The sequence below is a fragment of the Ipomoea nil genome, unplaced genomic scaffold (genome assembly GCF_001879475.1).
Source record: "Ipomoea nil cultivar Tokyo-kokei standard unplaced genomic scaffold, Asagao_1.1 scaffold1149, whole genome shotgun sequence".
NCBI lineage: Eukaryota > Viridiplantae > Streptophyta > Magnoliopsida > Solanales > Convolvulaceae > Ipomoea > Ipomoea nil.
This window is the reverse complement of record NW_017617577.1, coordinates 1,437,268-1,455,450: the sequence shown is the minus strand read 5'-3', so window position 1 is coordinate 1,455,450 and position 18,183 is coordinate 1,437,268. Positions and strand designations below refer to the sequence as shown.

Here is an 18,183-nt window from a genome sequence, read left to right as displayed (position 1 = left end):
TACGAAGCACCTATTGGTGACTTCTGTGCGAGTGTAGGTATAATACATGAGCGTACGGCACCTTACTCACCTCAATCGAACGGTGTTGCCGAACGAAAGAATCGTACATTGAAAGATATGATGAATGCGATGCTTATAAGTTCGGGCCTACCTCAAGATGCTTGGGGTGAAGCTATTTTGACAAGTAATTACCTTTTAAATAAGGTACCTCGCAAGAAGCTCGATAAGACTCCTTATGAGCTGTGGAACGGTATAAAACCTTCCTACTAGTACCTGAAAGTGTGGGGGTGTCTTGCCAAAGTTTTGGTGCCAACACCTAAGAAAGTAAAGATAGGTCCCAAGACGGTGGACTGTATCTTTATTGGCTATGCACATAATAGTAGTGCTTATCGGTTCTTAGTACACGAGCCCCATAATCCAGACGTACGCGAGAACAAGATAATAGAATCAAGGAATGCATCTTACTTTGAAAATGTATTTCATTGTAGGTCCAATGAGGGACCAAGTACGTCAAAACGAACTTTTGACGAAGCTATGGATAATGATTGTGGGGAATCCGAGAGAGAACCCGAGCTCGAGCCGAGACGCAGTAAGCGGGCGAGAGTTGGAAAATCATTTGGTCCTGATTTTCTAACTTACTTGTTGGAGTACGATTCGAGTACTCTAACTTGTTTATTAGAAAATGAACCCGATTTTCTATCTTGTTTGATAGAAAACGAGCCTCGAACGTATGTAGAAGTCGTGACTTCTACAGAAGGACCAATGTGGAAAGAGGCTACTAAAAGCGAAGTGGATTCTATTTTACAGAATCACACTTGGAAACTTGTTGATCTTCCTCCGGGTAGTAAACCCTTAGGATCCAAGTGGGTCTTTAAAAGGAAGATGAAACCCGATGGTTCCATCGAGAAGTATAAGGCTAGGCTTGTAATCAAGGGTTACAGGCAACGCGAAGGCCTTGATTACTTCGACACGTATTCTCCCGTGACGAGAATAAACTCCATTAGAATGATACTTGCTATAGCCGCGTTGCGGAATTTGAAAGTTCATCAAATGGACGTTAAAATCGCTTTCCTAAATGGCGAATTAGATGAGGAAATCTATATGGAACAACTCGAAGGGTTCATGGTTCCGGGCCAAGAAAGGAAAGTGTGTAAGTTGGTTAAATCGCTATATGGTTTAAAATAAGCGCCTATGCAGTGACACGAGAAGTTTGACCATGCAATGTTGACTAATGGGTTTAAAATAAACAAAAGTGACAAATGTGTCTACGTTAAAGAAATGATAGACGGTTATGTCATTCTTTGTTTATACGTAGATGACATGCTCATCGTTGGTAGTAACGATCGGATGATCAAGTCTACCAAAAACATGTTAAATGCGAGATTTGACATGAAAGATATGGGTTTGGCTGATTTAATCCTCGGGATTAGAATCATTAGAATACTTGATGGTCTTATGTTGAGCCAATCACATTATATTGATAAAATCCTTGAAAATTTTAACAAGGATAATCAGCAAAAGACTAGGACGCCATTAGATCGAAGCGTTCATCTAACCAAGAACCACGGGGAGTGTATTTCTCAAGTAGAATATGCTCGGGTTATTGGTAGTTTGATGTATCTAATGAGCTGTACTAGGCCGGATATTGCCTTTGCGGTTAGTAAACTCAGTAGATATACGAGTAACCCCGGTGCCATGCACTGGACGACAATAGTGAAGGTTCTGAGATACTTAAGGTATACTCGAGACCTTGGACTGTACTATGGGAGATATCCTGCTGTACTTGAAGGGTATAGCGACGCTAGCTGGATATCTGATATTAAGGACTCCAAGTCCACGAGTGGCTACGTGTTTACACTAGCCGGTGCATGGAAATCCTCTAAACAGACCGTGATAGCTAGATCCACGATGGAATCTGAGCTGATAGCCTTGGACAAGTGTTGCGAAGAGGCTGAATGGCTACGCAATTTTTTAGAGGATATTCCTAATTGGGAAAGAACTGTACCTCCAATGTGTGTGCATTGTGATAGTCAAGCAGCAATTGGAAGAGTACAGAATCAGATGTATAACGGTAAGTCTAGACATGTGCGTCGTAGACATAATACCATTAGACAACTTCTCACAACTGGTGTTGTCTCGATTGACTACGTAAAGTCAAAAGACAATATAGCAGATCCGCTAACCAAAGGGTTATGTAGAGTAGCTGTGGAGAAGTTGAGACGAGGAATGGGTCTAAAGCCCTTGGTATAAAGTTCTATAGTGGACACCCAACCTAGCTGGCACATAGGTTCAATGGGACAACTAAATTATGGAACAGAGCGTGTCATTGTGGGTAGTCTCGGATTCCCTACCACTCCTCGTTAGAAACAGTGGCTCCCGCACAAGGTTAGCATGTTAAATGCTTTAATGATTCGAATGTCGGTTGACATATGTGAGTATGCGAGATACTCAGGAAAGAATCACCTATGTGAGAGAGAAGTGAGGGTCGCTTCAAAGGAGAATTGACGGGCACAATTCTTCACAAACTCTTGCAGAACCAGGAATGGTGACCCACGACCAAAATGGGCACAATCATGAGAACAAAGCATGGTTGGGAGGTTCCTGTGTGAGATATGTCATCGTCTACACAAACGACAGTCTGTTCAAAGACATCGCGTTCTACCGTACAGTCAGTAGAGTAAATGTATCTTCTCAAGGGAAGGTTCAAAGGGTGTGACCCTACCTATCCTATGCAGGGATCGACCGTTGAACACAGTTGTTTCCGTTTTTTAAAACTACCCCGAAAATCAATTTTCATTCATGTGGGGAATTGTTGGAAAAACTAGCTTAAAATGGCATATTAAGTGGCTATCTTGTGGTACAATTATCAGTGGGGTCCACTTCCGATTTGGGTCGGGTCAAAGTGGATTCGGGTACTTCGTAGTGAGATGAAGAGATTGATATATTGTACGCTCAAAACGGATAATGGGTGAATGAGATACTGATTCTCAAAGTAAACCCATTTGAGTTGGGAAATGAAGGAAAATAGAGGACTTTGTCCCACATTGGTTTGGAAACAAGATTTGCCCCCCTTATATACATGAGCTCTTTTGAAGCTTGTAGAATTGTATAGCATAGAGGCTCTCTTGCGCGGGGGGGGGGGGGGGGGGGGGGGGTGCAAATCAAAATCCAACTAGAAGAGATCGAAAAGGCTTGATTCAAGCCCGAGCTCGCGTGCGCCGGCACCTGCGGGCACGAATGTCGTCCGAAATTGGCTGGCCTTGCGGGCTAAGTTATGCCAAACTTCGGTATCATTTTCAAACTGATATAGTCACTTGGTTTGGTCGAAACCGAGAGCACGAGAGGTTGTGGTGCACCGAGAGCACAACTCTCGTGCACAGCGCGCACGAGAGATGTACTCTCGTGTTGCCTAACTGATATAGTCACTTGGTTCGGTCGAAACCGAGAGCACGAGAGGTTGTGGTGCACCGAGAGCACAACTCTCGTGCACAGCGCGCACGAGAGATGTACTCTCGTGTTGCCTGGTCCGTGTGCTCTCGTGTGAACCTGCACCCCAACGGCCTGAAACCCGAAAGTTCAGAAGATTAAACTCATCTGTTACTGGAATTAACACTGTTTTAATTCCAATTTTAAAACTGAGTTTAATCCTACTTAGTGGGTGACTGTTACAGGTGTTACACAATTGGTTTTAATACCAATTTAATGGCCATGTTGAATGCTATCCCGGTCTACTCGATGCAATCTACGGCCCTCCCCACAGGTACGTGCAACGAAATCGATAAAATTTGCAGGGATTTTTTGTGGGGGTCCAACGATGCGAAAAGAAAAATCCATCCGGTTAATTAGAATGAGGTTTGTACACCAAGAGCAGCGGGTGGTCTGGGCCTCAGAAGGGCAAAGGACTTCAACTTAGCCCTTTTGGCCAAGCTGGCGTGGCAATTGATCAACAACTCAGAAAAATTATGGGTCATAGCTCTAAAGCACAAATACGTGCATAACAATAACTTCTTCACAATGGGCATTCCAAGAAAGGCCTCTTGGAGTTGGCGCAGTATCATCAAGGGGGGAACCGTGATTGAAATCGGAGCAAAATGGAGAATAGGTAACAGGGAGTCCCTGGACTTTTGGTCAGATTGGTGGATCACGGACAAGCCGCTGGGATTGGAAACAACGGTAGACATTCCGGAAAGCTCCTATAACAAAACGGTAGCTGACTTCATAACAGAAGATAGAAACTGGAACGTGGAAGCCTTAGAGGAAGTCCTTCCGATTGAGCTCATCAACAAAGTGTGCAACATTCCCATACCAGTCGATGAAACCACGTAAGACAGACTCACATGGCCAAATTCCACGACAGGTACGTTCTCCGTTAATGCTGCCTATAAGTTGATTGCAGGTACTGATATGGAGGACAGCAGCTGGGAGTGGATCTGGAAAGTAAAATGCGTGGAGAAAATAAAGGTTTTCCTATGGCTAACAAAGAAAGATAAGCTGCTCACGAATGTGGAGAGATAGAGATGACATCTCACGGACGACTCTACTTGCCAGAGATGCGAGAACAAGGAAGAGACTGCTAACCACATTCTCCGGGAGTGCAGCTTCGCTTCACAGTGCTGGGAACATGTTCAGAATATGGGAGGGCTGACAACACATTCCTTTGCCCGTTTTGCCACTGGTTCGAGAAAAATGCCCAAAGCACGAAACTGATGGCAGATGGTATTCCTTGGAGTACGATGTTCAGCTATACGATATGGCTAATCTGGAAAGCAAGAAACGATTTCATCTTCAGCTATAATTATGGGGAACCACTCCAGGTTGCAAGACTTGCTCGTTCTTTGGCGAAGGAAGCCTGTGAGATCATCACACTGCATGGGAGGACCTTTGATGGGTTCTGTAAATGGGTTACGTGGTTACCGCCGCAACAATGGTGGGTAAAGCTTAACACAGACGGAGCAAAGAAAAACAACACCGACATGGCAAGTGCAGGGGGGTTAATTAGGGATGAAGGTGGTCTTTGGGTTAAGGGTTTTCCTATCAAGATTGGTACGACGGATAGCTTCTCGGCTGAGCTGTGGGGCCTAAGGGAGGGTCTACGGCTTAGCTTGAGAATGGGGTTAGATAAAATCTGGGTAGAGATGGATTCGGCGGCCACTATAGCGATCATGAACAAAGGGGAGCAGTCCGAGACCATGACAGCCTTAGTCAAAGACTGCATCGACCTTGCTGCTATGTTTCATAACATCCACTTCACCCACATCGAGAGGGAAGGAAATAAATGTGCTGACTGGCTTGCGAACTGGGGCCAAACGATAGACTGGGGTACTATAGTCCTTGATCATGCACCGACTGGTTTAACCGACCTTCTGTCGACTGACTTATGTAATACACCCTACTTAAGGGTTAGATAAAGCTCTCGCTGAGGGCTTCAAATTCACCAAAAAAAATAAAAATATATGGGTATAAGGTTCACCCACGAGTGTCGATGAGATTAGAAGCGTTCATGACTCTTTAATTTTTAAAAAATTTCAATAAGGCTTTCATTTGAACTTATTGTTCCTTACGTGACTCTACCATTATAGTTTTTTTTTTTTTTTTAATGTAATTAATTTTCATATTTAGAAAAGATATTTGTAATTGTTTTTTTGTTATTAATATTGAATACTTTATTTTATTTTTATCTTATGACTAGGGTGATATTTCTAACTATGTTTTTGAATCTTGATTTCATGTTATGTTTTCATTTATAGAATCTTAAATTGTACTTTTAATATTAGATTACGAAATTGGATAGCTAATTTTTTGGGTCATTAGATAAATTATTATTTAAATACAATCTTATAATGTCAAATAATAATAAGTGTTGTAAATGGTTATGCCTGTTGATCGTTAGCTTCTAACCGATGAACTTTTGCAGTATAGATGATATTGAAAAGAGTAAAAGAGAGAAAGCAGACAATAGTGTAGGTAGCCAAGATTTTCATTAATCAAGAAGTACAATACAATACATCTCTATTTATATACAATACAAATGTAACATATAAAATAATGATATTCTTAATTGACGGACCGTTACTTCCGTTACAATATCAATAACATAATGTACAAATTATTATGTATTTATAAGTTATAACAATAAGAATACCATTGTTATATCAACTTGAGTGGTCAGACCAGCATTTAAAACTTTCATCAGGCTCGCATCATAAATTAGTATTTAAATAAAATCTTATAGTGTCAAATAATGAGCTTTCCTTGGGCGCTGGTTGTTGACCACCAGGTTTAGGGAAAATTATTATGTGGACTCGAATTTAAAAATATACAATTTATATATTGAATATTCACAATTTACATAGTGAATGTATATAATTTTTATATACTAAATGTTCACAATTTGTTGGTGATAATGAACCACAATCGATTTAATATTTCAAAAATAATATTTATATATACACACACAAGTATATAAAATATTATTGGATATTTATCCGAAATATATATATATATATATATATATATATATATATATATATATATATATATATATATATATATATATATATATATATATATATATATATACACACACACAAATATATATAAAACGGATCCAAAGGTTATATATACATGTATATCTACGAAAAAGATATACCAATATATATCAACCAAATTTGAAACTAATAATCCTCAGATTATAAGTCCAATCCAACTAATATATCAAAAGAGGGAGAACGGATTTTTGCTTAAAAGCATAATCCAAACAAGAAAGAAGGAGAAGGAAGAAAGAAGTGTACGAGTTAGGCGAGTGCCCTTTCTTTCCTTAAAACCTTATTTGCCACCTCCCAAAAGTGCTAGGAGCGTTGTGGCCTAGGTTTCCCAGGATAAAACGTACAACGGTTCGGCGGTTGAGCACCCAAACGAACGAACCCGGCGAACAAGAGCACGGGCAAAACACAGCTTCAAGAATGGAGTAGAAGCAGAAGTATTTTGAGGCTGGAAAAAATGATTTTTCTTGTGTGTTAAAAATGCTACTGCTCAACTCCTTCTTATATAGGGAATGAGGAGTGAATAACCTTTATTATGGCATTTAGGGACATCACTACAACTCCTATAACAGCAACCATTAATATGGGTGTTAATTCAAAAATTAAAATTGGAAGAATTAATCTCATAACAGCCGAATTAAATTCCAACAGTCCTAAACAGAGTTTTAGGCCGAACTTTCGGCCTAAGTAGTAGTTTAACCACTACTTTCGGCCAGAGTTGCACATGAAACTTTGAAACAAATGTTTCATTTCGTGGTGGCCAATGTGGCACACGAAATGTGAAACAAATGTTTCATTTCGTGGTGGCCAATGGCACACGAAATGTGAAACAAATGTTTCATTTCGTGGTGGCCTGAATTGGAAAATGAGACCGAGACCGAAATGGCATAACTTAGTCCGCAAGGCCATGTCGTCCCGCAGATGCTGGCGCACACGAGATTAGGCAAGCTTTTTCGATCTCATTCTGAGATTTGATTTGCACCCCCCCTGCGCCTGCGCGCGAGAGAGAGCCTCTATGCTGTACAATTCAATAAGCTTAAAAAGAGCTCTTGTATAAATAGTGGGGCAAATCCTCTTCCCAAACTAATGTGGGACAAAAGCTCACTTTTTCCCTTCATTTTCCAACTCAAATGGGTCTACTTTGAGAATCAATATCTCATTCACCCATTATCCGTTCTGAGCGTACAATATATCAATCTCTTCGTCTCACTACGAAAAATCCGAATCCACTTTGACCCGACCCAAATTGGAAGTGGACCCCACTGATAATTGTACCACAGAATAGCCACTTAATATGCCATTTTAAACTATATTTTCCAACAATCTCCCACATGAATGAAAAATTGATTTTCAGGGGTATTTTGAAATCGGAAACAACTGTGTTCAACGGTCGATCCCTGCATAGGATAGGTAGGGATCACTATACCCTTTGTACCTTCCATTGTGAAGACATGTTTATTCTACTGGCTATATGGTAGAACGCGATGTCTTTGGACCGACTGCCGTTTGTGTAGACGATGACATATCTCACACAGGAACCTCCCAACCATGCTCTGTTCTCATGAGTGTGCCCATTTTGGTCGTGGGTCACCGTCCTGGTTCTGCAAGAGTTTGTGAAGAATTGTGCCCATCAATTCTCCTTTGAAGCGACCCTCACTTCTCTCTCACATAGGTGATTCTTTTCCGAGTATCTCGCATACTCACATATGTCAACCGATATTCGAATCATTAAAGCATCAACATGCTAGCCTCGTGCGGGAGTCACTGTATTCAACGAGGAGTGGTAGGGAGTCCGAGACCCCCACAGTGACACGCTCCATTCCATAATTTAGTTGTCCCATTGAACCTAGGTTCTAGCTAGGTTGGGTATCCACTTTAGAACTTTTAGTCCAAGGGCTTTAGACCCAATCCTCGTTCCAACTTCTCCATAACCATTTGCTTACCCTCGGGTTAGCGAGTTAGCGGCCGCTACGTTATCTTTTGACATCACGTAGTCAATAGAGATAACCCCCGTTGTGAGAAATTGTTTAATGATAACTACGACTTATAAGTCTAGACTTACCATTCCACATTTAACTCTGTACTTAACCAATTTTGGCTTGACTATCGCAATACATACAAATTGGAAGTATGAGTTTACCACTAGGAACATTCTCGAAATAATGGCATAGCCATTTGGCCTACTCGCTCGCGACACGAGTGTAAGGCTCTCAGCTTAGATCCCGTCGGATCTTAGCTATCACAAATCATTTCGAGAATTTCCATCTAACCAACTGCACTGGCCTACGTAAACACGTAGCCTTTGATGGACTTAGTGTCCTTTGATATCCGTGCTCTACTTTCGAAGTACGGCTAGATATCCCACGTAGTGCAGTCCAAAGTCACAAGCATACATAAGTATCTAATAACTTCCACTATTGCCTTCTAGTGCGTAACACTAGGGTTACTCGTATGTCTACCGAGTTTGTTAACCGCAAAGGCAATATCCTGCTTAGTACAACCCATTTAATACAATTAAACTACCAATAATCTGAATGTATTCTCCGTGAGAAATACCATTTCCGTGATTATAGCCTAGTTGTACGTTAGTATCTAACGGAGTCCAAGCCACTTGATTATCATCCTTGCAAGGATTTAATCAACTCGGTGAGATTGGCTAACCATGAGACCATACGGTCTTCTCATCGATTTTAATCTCGAAGATTAAACTTGCCAATACTCACACCTCTCATGTCAAATCTAAAATTTAACATGATCATGGTAGAATTGATCATTTGATCGTTACTACCCTCGTTGAGTTTATCGTGTATAAACAAATAGTGATATCACCGTCTATCGTACGCAATACGTAGACACACTTTCACTTTCGTTTATACCAAACTCGTTGGTCATCATTGTATGATCAAGCTCACATGCCAAACACTAAGGCAATTGTTTCGAACAATACAATGATCTCACAAATTACACACTTTCTATCCATAGCGCGGAACCACAAAACCCTCAGGTTGTTCCATGTCTATTAAGAAAGCGATACATCCATTTCGATGAACTTTCAAGTCTCACTAGACGGCTATGGCAAGTGTCATACTAATGGATTTCATTCTCATCACCAGAGAATATATATTGAAGTAACTGTGGCATTCGTGTTGCATGTAATCTACAATTACAAGCCCGGTCATTTTACTTCAATATAACAAAACCGGTTTTATCTTCCGACTAGTGATCCACTTAGGATCCAAAGGTTTTAGAACATGAAAGAAGATCAACCAGATCAAAGTATGATTCTCTAAGATAGAATCTACTTCACTCTCGGTAGCCTCTCTCGGGTTGGTCCACTTGTAGAAGTCAGCACTTCTACATACGTTCGAGGCTCATTTTCTAACAACCTTGTCAGAAAATCCAAATTATTTTCTAGTAAACAAGTTAGATTGTGCGCATCACATTCTAACGAGTACGTCAGAAAATATGGACCAAGGATTTTTCAATCCTAGCTCTCTTGCTACGTCTAGCTTCGAGCTCGGGTTATCTTTCATATCCTTCAACCATAGCTACGCCGAAAGTTCCTTTCAATGTGCTAGGTCATTTATTGAACCTTCACAAAAATACATCTTCAAAGAACGATGAATTTCTTGATTCAATTTATTGTGTTCTCATGTACATCTAAACTATAGGACTCGTGTACTAAGAACCAATACACACCTTTGGCAAGACACCCCCACATTTTAGGCATTAGTAGGAAAACTTCCTACGTACCCACAATTCGTAAGAGTTTCATACGGCTAACCTTTTAAAAAGGTACTTACTTGTCCAAAGTATCGTCTCACCCCACATACTTTGAGGTAGACTCGAACTTATCAACGTCTTGATATTTATGTTCGGCAACAACGTTCGATTGAGGTGAATACCGTATCGTACTCTAGAGTACAATACCAACGCTTGCGCTGAAATCACCAATAGGTGTTTCATGTTCACCACATCGATCGTTCATAACCGCATTAATCCACAATTAATTTGGTTATCCTTTTATTCTTATAAAGAATAAACATGTGCTACATGTTAGCACATCTCGTAGGTGCGAACAGATCAGCACTTACGAATCCATTCGGTTTTGACCGAAAGGCCACAAACCCGAATTAGTGCTTCCGAAATTGAAGCACGAATCAGTGCTTAGTAATGAAGCACGAAACATGCTACACAAAGCACGAATCATTGCTGCAACTTAAAGCGCTGATCTCAAAGCAATCTTCCATTGCTTTAAATTATAAACACATAACATCCTTTCGGTTGCTTAATTTATAATTTCAGTGCTACTTAACACTAGGATTATTAGTTAATTACACAATTAACCAAACCTCCTTTTGTGCTAATCACATAGCACTTTTACAAAGCTAAATTTAATTAGCCACATATGAAAGGTTTAAGCTAAGTAGATTAACATTAAGACCAATCATAATCTAACACCTTTATTGCTATTACCAAAGCACCAAATGCTTAAGTTTTCAACACCTAAAGGTGCAGCCACCAAGTGGCCCAAAGGGCCTAATTAGGCACTCTACCTAGTGCTTAATAGCACTGTTACAGTGTTTTAATTTGCACTTCAAAGTGCCAAATTAAATTGCACTATCCATTAGTGCTACAAAAATACTATTCATCAAAACACACTTTGTCTCAAATTAAATATACTAGTATAATTTAGAATTTTTGATCAAGTTAATTATAACACAATTAACAAAACCCAATCAACCAAATTTCCAAAACTAGTTGAACCAAACTCATATAATCGTTCTTAGAATATTATATAAAATATTCAACACTTGAGCTATGACGCTCACGATTATATAGTTATCCCAATTTTTGACAAATTGATCCTTGAAATCCGTATCGTTCTACATGAACCTGAACCGAAGTTCGTTACGGGATTTCAACTTGTAACACTGTTGTTACATTTTATTCCGGCCTTTAAGCCATTTTAGAATTTTCCACATAATACTCCGTGATGCTCTACGCACCCATATTGAATCTTTTATATGTTAAAATTATCACACAAGAATATTTTAAAATATACAAAGTTCAATACCCACAAATGGAACAATTCATTTTATTCAACAATAAAATGTATCACAAGGATACTACAACATTCATTCAAAATAAATAAATAGGAAAATTACATTGGAAACACATTTCCTTATTCCTATCTCGTAGTAGTCCTTCAACCCGTGTGCCTCGTTCCATTTCCAACCGTCCACTCCACGAAGGGTGGTCCATAGCGCACATCGGGGGTACCTCGGTTGTGACCTCACTCGTCCAACCATCCACATGTTTTGGACATAGCGAAATTTTCCTCAACCTTCTCACCAGGATGACGGTTCGCTTCATAGTGGCATTTCTCCTTCTTCTCATAATCTTCTTGAAAGCTAAGCTTCCGCTTGAGTTTCCTTCGATTACGGTTGAAGACATTGGTAACACTACCATAGTCCTCAGACCATGTAGTCATTACACCATCATAGGATCCTTCGTGGCTTTTAGCCGATCCGTTAGGCAGCACAATAGGTACCAATTGTGTGCCATCGGTAGACCGTGAACCAAAGTTCTCCGGAGCACCATCGTGTGCTTTTGCAACTCCCATGGAAATATTATTTCCAACGTTGCTGCCATCAACTGGCATCACGGAATGTGCAACATCGTTGCCGTTCCGACCATTAGAATGTGCACCATGAGCAACATTCATGGATCCAACACTTTTGAAATCCATCGATTTGTTCATTCTCAAAAAAAAAATTGATAAGGTTTTAAGATTGTTGGTGATAATGAACCACAATCGATTTAATATTCTAAAAATAATATTTATATATACACACACAAGTATATAAAATATTATTGGATATTTATTTGAAATATATATACACACAAATATATATAAAACGGATCCAAAGGTTATATATACATGTATATCTACGAAAAAGATATACCAATATATATCAACCAAATTTGAAACTAATAATCCTCAGATTATAAGTCCAATCCAACTAATATATCAAAAGAGGGAGAACGGATTTTTGCTTAAAAGCATAATCCAAACAAGAAAGAAGGAGAAGGAAGAAAGAAGTGTACGAGTTAGGCGAGTGCCTTTCTTTCCTTAAAACTTTATTTGCCACCTCCCAAAAGTGCTAGGAGCATTGTGGCCTAGGTTTCCCAGGATAAAACGTACAACGGTTCGGCGTTTGAGCACCCAAACGAACGAACCCAGAGAACAAGAGCACGGGCAAAACACAGCTTCAAGAATGGAGTAGAAGCAGAAGTATTTTGAGGCTGGAAAAAATGATTTTTCTTGTGTGTTAAAAATGCTACTGCTCAACTCCTTCTTATATAGGGAATGAGGAGTGAATAGCCTTTATTATGGCATTTAGGGGCATCCCTACAACTCCTGTAATAGCAACCATTAACCTGGGTGTTAATTCAAAAATTAAAATTGGAATTAATTCAAAGAATTAATCCTATAACAGCTGAATTAAATCCCAGCAGTCAGAAACAGGAGCTTCAGGCCGAACTTGTTTGTTTCCAAAAATGGCATAACTTATGCCCGCAGGTGCACACGAGATTAGGCTTGATCCAAGCTTTTAGAATCTCATTCTGGGATTTGATTTACACCCACCCTGCGCGTGAGAGAGAGTCTCTAAGCTATACAATTCAATATGTTTAAAGAGAGCTCTTGTATAAATAGTGGGCCAAATCCTCTTTCCAAACTAATGTGGGACAAAAGCTCACTTTTTTCCTTCATTTTCCAACTCAAATAGGTCTACTTTGAGAATCAATATCTCATTCACCCATTATCCGTTTTGAGCGTACAATATATCAATCTCTTCGTCTCACTACGAAGAACCCGAATCCACTTTGACCCGACCCAAATCGGAAGTGGACCCTACTGATAATTGTACCACAAAATAGCCACTTAATATATCATTTTAACCTATTTTTTCCAACACAATTTACATATTAAACTAGTATTTGTCCCGTGCGATGCACGTCATAAAATTTAAGTAATTTTATTGTCGATAATGTTTTTTAAAAACGATAAAATCAAACATGAATCATGAAAATTCATTCTAAAACGTATTTTTCTTTTGTAATATTAAATTGATTGTTATATTGAACAAAACAACATACTATCATCATATATTATAAAGCATTGTGTAATTAGATACCACAAAAAATATTTTTCATTTCAATTTATACTTTAGATTAACGATCTTGTATAATACATTTATGCGAATAATATATTTTTTCATTATTTAAAAAATCAACACATTACAAAAAGAGATTTTGATATTTCAAATGTGATCTCTCTATCACTATATTGCATTTTCAATTAAATTTTATAATATGTTATTTTCAGGATTACTTTTTCAAAGCCAGGGAATGAATATCTGAGGGTCTTAGCACAAATGCTCTTCTAGGTAAATTCATTGATTATTTTGAAGTGAATATAAAATACAAAAAAATGAAAACTAAGCATATGGTCGTTACATATATAGTAATTTATTTCTGACTTAGATTTATTCATTCATATAAGTAATTATAATAAAATGCATGCATATTTTCTTCATTTCTGTAAAATGCTCATGACAGGAAAAACACTGCTGTGGTTAAGGTCGTTATCATTTTTTAAGAAAATTTTAAACAAAATTTCCATTCCAAATTCCAACCAATGACTCATGTTTAACAGGAATATCAATATTTTCCTTGGGAGTATTTGCAGCAAGCAGTTGTCCACATTGAGGGTCCAAGTTTGCGCCGTAGCCGCTACCCAACGAAGCTTGCGGATTCCGATTCGCAAGTTTTCCTCGCCACTGTCAATTAAACACAACATTAATCTCATCCACGGCTTCTCGAATCCGGCAGATTTTCCTTCTAATATCCGGCATGTCGCCACCAAACACTCTAGCATTCCTCCCAGGCCCGGTCCTATCATTTTATAGGCCCGGGGCGTAGTAACAAAATGGGCCCTATAGTAAATTAATATATGTTTTTATAATTAAATTTTAAATCAAATAATAGAAAAATACCAATATTAAATAACTTGAAATAAGATTCTAAGTTTTTAACAATTATGCATACACATGAAAACATTTCTAGATGCATTCTTAAATTCAAAATAATCAATAACTGCATCAGTGCTTTCATAAATAAAGAATTATAGTTTATAAAAACGAATAAAACTTAATTATTGGGAGAAATAAATCGAAATACTCTAAACGTTTATAGAAAATCACATTATAATTATAATAAATAATGAAGTTATTTTTAATAAAAAATTGTAATACAAAACTCACAAATGAGAGCATAGCATAAAATCTTAATTATTGGGAGCAATAAATCAAAATACTTTAAACGTGATAAAAGATAGATATTCATAATAAAATATGAAACATAATTAATTGAATAAAATAGTTCAAATGAAAAACACATAATAAATCACATATCTTCTATATTGATATCATATTTATAAATACTTTTTCTTTTTGTTAGATTAATTTCAATATTCTATAGAATAATTTGAATATGATGACGCACAATAGGACAAATAGGACTTCTAAATTACATTGACTAGATAATTCATAGAAAAATTAAATTATCTTTTAAAATATTTTTCATAACTAAATCACAAAATATATTACATATACATAACTCATTATATATAATGTTCACAAAATAACACATATTTTAAATATAAGTAGTAAATTACTCGAATAGAAATATATTCAAAATTTGATATGAATCACAAATCAATCTATATTATAAATCTCACTATAATTATAGAAAGGTAAAAAAAAAAAAAAAATCACAAAGTTACAAATTAAATTAAAAAATACAAATTATAAATATAAATAAATTTCATTAGTTAAAATTTTAATAACTATATAATAATATCCCAAAATTAGGAAAATTTTGATGTAAAAGCATATAACAAGGATTCGATCCCCTGATCTGGCGCATAAAAAACCTTAGACTCCCAGAGTTTTCCAATTCAACTAATTTTCAGTTTAATGACATAAATTTATACTCTATTATTATATCAAATATCTATAGTATATATAAAAGGTGTTTAGATAGGATTGTGGGCCCCTTCCAAGCATGGGCCCTGGGCAAGGGCCCAGCCTGCCCTTGCCCAGGGCCGAGCCTGATTCCTTCAACGCCAAAGCCACCAGCATGCTATTGTGAAGGTTGTTGCCTAGTCCTCAGTAGTATATTTATTATTATTGCGCTGAGCAATGCTTGCCGCAATCCATCATTTGTGGAGGTGCCATCAGCTGTCATTCCCCTCCTTTTTCATTCTGCATTGCCCAGGATCCTCTCATGATTCATAGTCCAAAGAAGAAGCTTAAATTTGCTTGGCACCTTCAGCATCCAAATATCCGTCCGAACCTTTTCCTGCATAGGTGTTAAGTTGCCAGTAATCAAGTTATAGACAGATTTAACTGAGAAGATACCTATGGGTTCATGCCTCCAATACACCGCGACCCGTCTGTCGACATTGGGGGGTCAATCATCTTAAGTTGAAACTTTGCGGTGACAGAAGTAGGTAAAGCGTTGAGAGCCTCTTCCTTCCAGCCGTTTTCAACCTCCCACATATTGTATATATGTAACGTATAAAGTTCATTAAATGATCAAGTCAATTTGATTTTCACATTTAATGACTCTTCAAAAATCACAGCGTAATTAGCACCATTTAGCTATTGGAAGACTAAAAGTCCCAACAATCAATTAATATCAATCACCTAAATTTGCATAGCATAAATACATATCAATACCATTTATTTGGCGGGTAGATTTCTGCGGCTAGTAGCATTGGATAATGAAAAAATTACCAAAGCAAATAATGTTAGCATTTATCCTGGACAAATAAATCCACCTAGGATGGCCAACTCAAACGAAAGCTATAAAATATAAATGCAGTAAAACGACATGTTGCAATTGGGCGGGAAATTGACATGGCAAAAAGATTTTGCTATTATATAGAGTAAGATAAGATAAGATAAGATAAGATGTGCACAATTTAATTTGTGAACATTAAATATATAAATTGTGTATTTTGACCCGGATCTATCTGGCAAGGTGGATCGATTCATTTTTTTTTTTTGAAAGCTAAGTAACTTGGTATATTAATGAACGAACATAGTAATAGAGTCTGGAGGGATTACATCCCAGTACATAGGATGGTCCTGATCGAAAGCTAACGAAGCTAGTGTATGAGCATGCATATTAACAGCTCTGGAAATATAATGTAAAGAACAAGAAGTAAATAATGACATAGTTGTCCTGCACCGGTCCACAATGACCCCAACATAAGATCGAGTTCCGGTACCTCTTGATGTTATCATGTTTCGCAACTCCATACAATCTGTGAGTAGATCAACCATCTGTGTATCGCGCCCTTTAAGCCATGATAGAGCTTCCTTGCAGGCTAGAGCTTCTGCCATAATAGGTGAAAAAGCACCAGGTAACGTTCCTGCCGTGGCTGCCATAAAAACACCTTCGTGATTGAGTAGCACAACTCCGTATGTCGCTTCTCCCGTGTGTTGTCTGTAGCCCGCGTCGAAGTAACACCTGGGCCGCTCGTGTGGGTCGCTCTCCGGCAACACGGTGGCATGAGGCTGGTAACTTGCACGTCCCAGCCTGGTGAAGGCTTCCTCGGCCATCACCGCCCTCCTCACCGTGGATGTGGGCCGTGGCAAGCTTCTTTCCCATAACGCCGAATTCCTTGCTAGCCACAAATAATATAGAATCCCAACAGCCAGCCGTACCTGCCCTTCCGTCAACGAGTCCAGCACGCCTACGAACCATGATTGGAAATGATTAGTCAGAATATTCGTGACAGGTAATCCCGAAATATTCCAAACCATTTTAGAGTAATCACATAAAATCAGTGCATGCATAATATTCTCTTGTGTAGTGCCACACATGGGGCATATAGGATCCACCTCCACTCGTTTAATAATTAAATTATCAGTGGTGGGTAGTATGCCAGACACAGCCCTCCATAGAAAGATTTTCCATTTGGGTGGCACTCGTAATTTCCACAATGTAACCCATTTATCAAAAGTCCCTGGGTTGTCAGAATAATCTCCCATAATTTGCCTATAGGCATTCTTAACCGTGTATATTCCTTGTGTGTCCCCCCATCCAATACCATGTGTCATCATAATCTGGGCTTATCGGTATTCTTGAGATTCGGGTCACATCCTCAGGAATAAATAAATCATTGAGAATATGTGGATCCCAGGTACCTGTATCGATCTATCAGGCCACTCACTAATGTCCCTTGTAACTCCTCAGGCATGTGTGTTTGAACCAAAGGGCTAGGATCATCAGACAACCAAGGATGTCCCAATATCAATGTATCCCTACCGTTTCCAATCCTTCTGCACACCCCGGCGCAGACTAGATCATGGGTGGCCATAATACTACGCCAGCAGTGACTTGGGTTATTCCCTATGGTAGCATCAACAAAAGTGGTCGTAGGATAGTATCGAGCCTTATAAATCCTTGCTACCAAAGTGGTGGGTTCCGTAAGAAATCTCCATGCCTGTTTCCCTAGCATGGCCAGATTAAATGCACAAAGGTCCTTAAAACCTAATCCTCC

At 38.5% G+C, this 18,183-nt stretch overlaps 1 protein-coding gene across 1 annotated transcript; it reads right to left on the bottom strand.

The window, feature by feature from the left end:
• Window positions 1–15,869: 15,869 nt before the first annotated feature.
• Window positions 15,870–17,239, bottom strand: LOC109183641. The gene is made up of 2 exons (XM_019333706.1): window positions 16,742–17,239; window positions 15,870–15,971 (listed from the first exon to the last, which is right to left on the bottom strand). Exons 1-2 carry the CDS (start codon window positions 17,237–17,239, stop codon window positions 15,870–15,872), a joined length of 600 nt encoding a protein of 199 aa, XP_019189251.1.
• Window positions 17,240–18,183: the final 944 nt, after the last annotated feature.

Bases quoted from the DNA above. Each gene is read 5' to 3' on its own strand.
- LOC109183641 (XM_019333706.1), bottom strand. From the start codon at position 17,239: ATGGCCGAGGAAGCCTTCACCAGGCTGGGACGTGCAAGTTACCAGCCT. The intron at 15,972-16,741 runs GTAATCCCTCCA...ACACCTATGCAG, and splicing joins ACCATCCTATGTACTGGGAT to GAAAAGGTTCGGACGGATAT.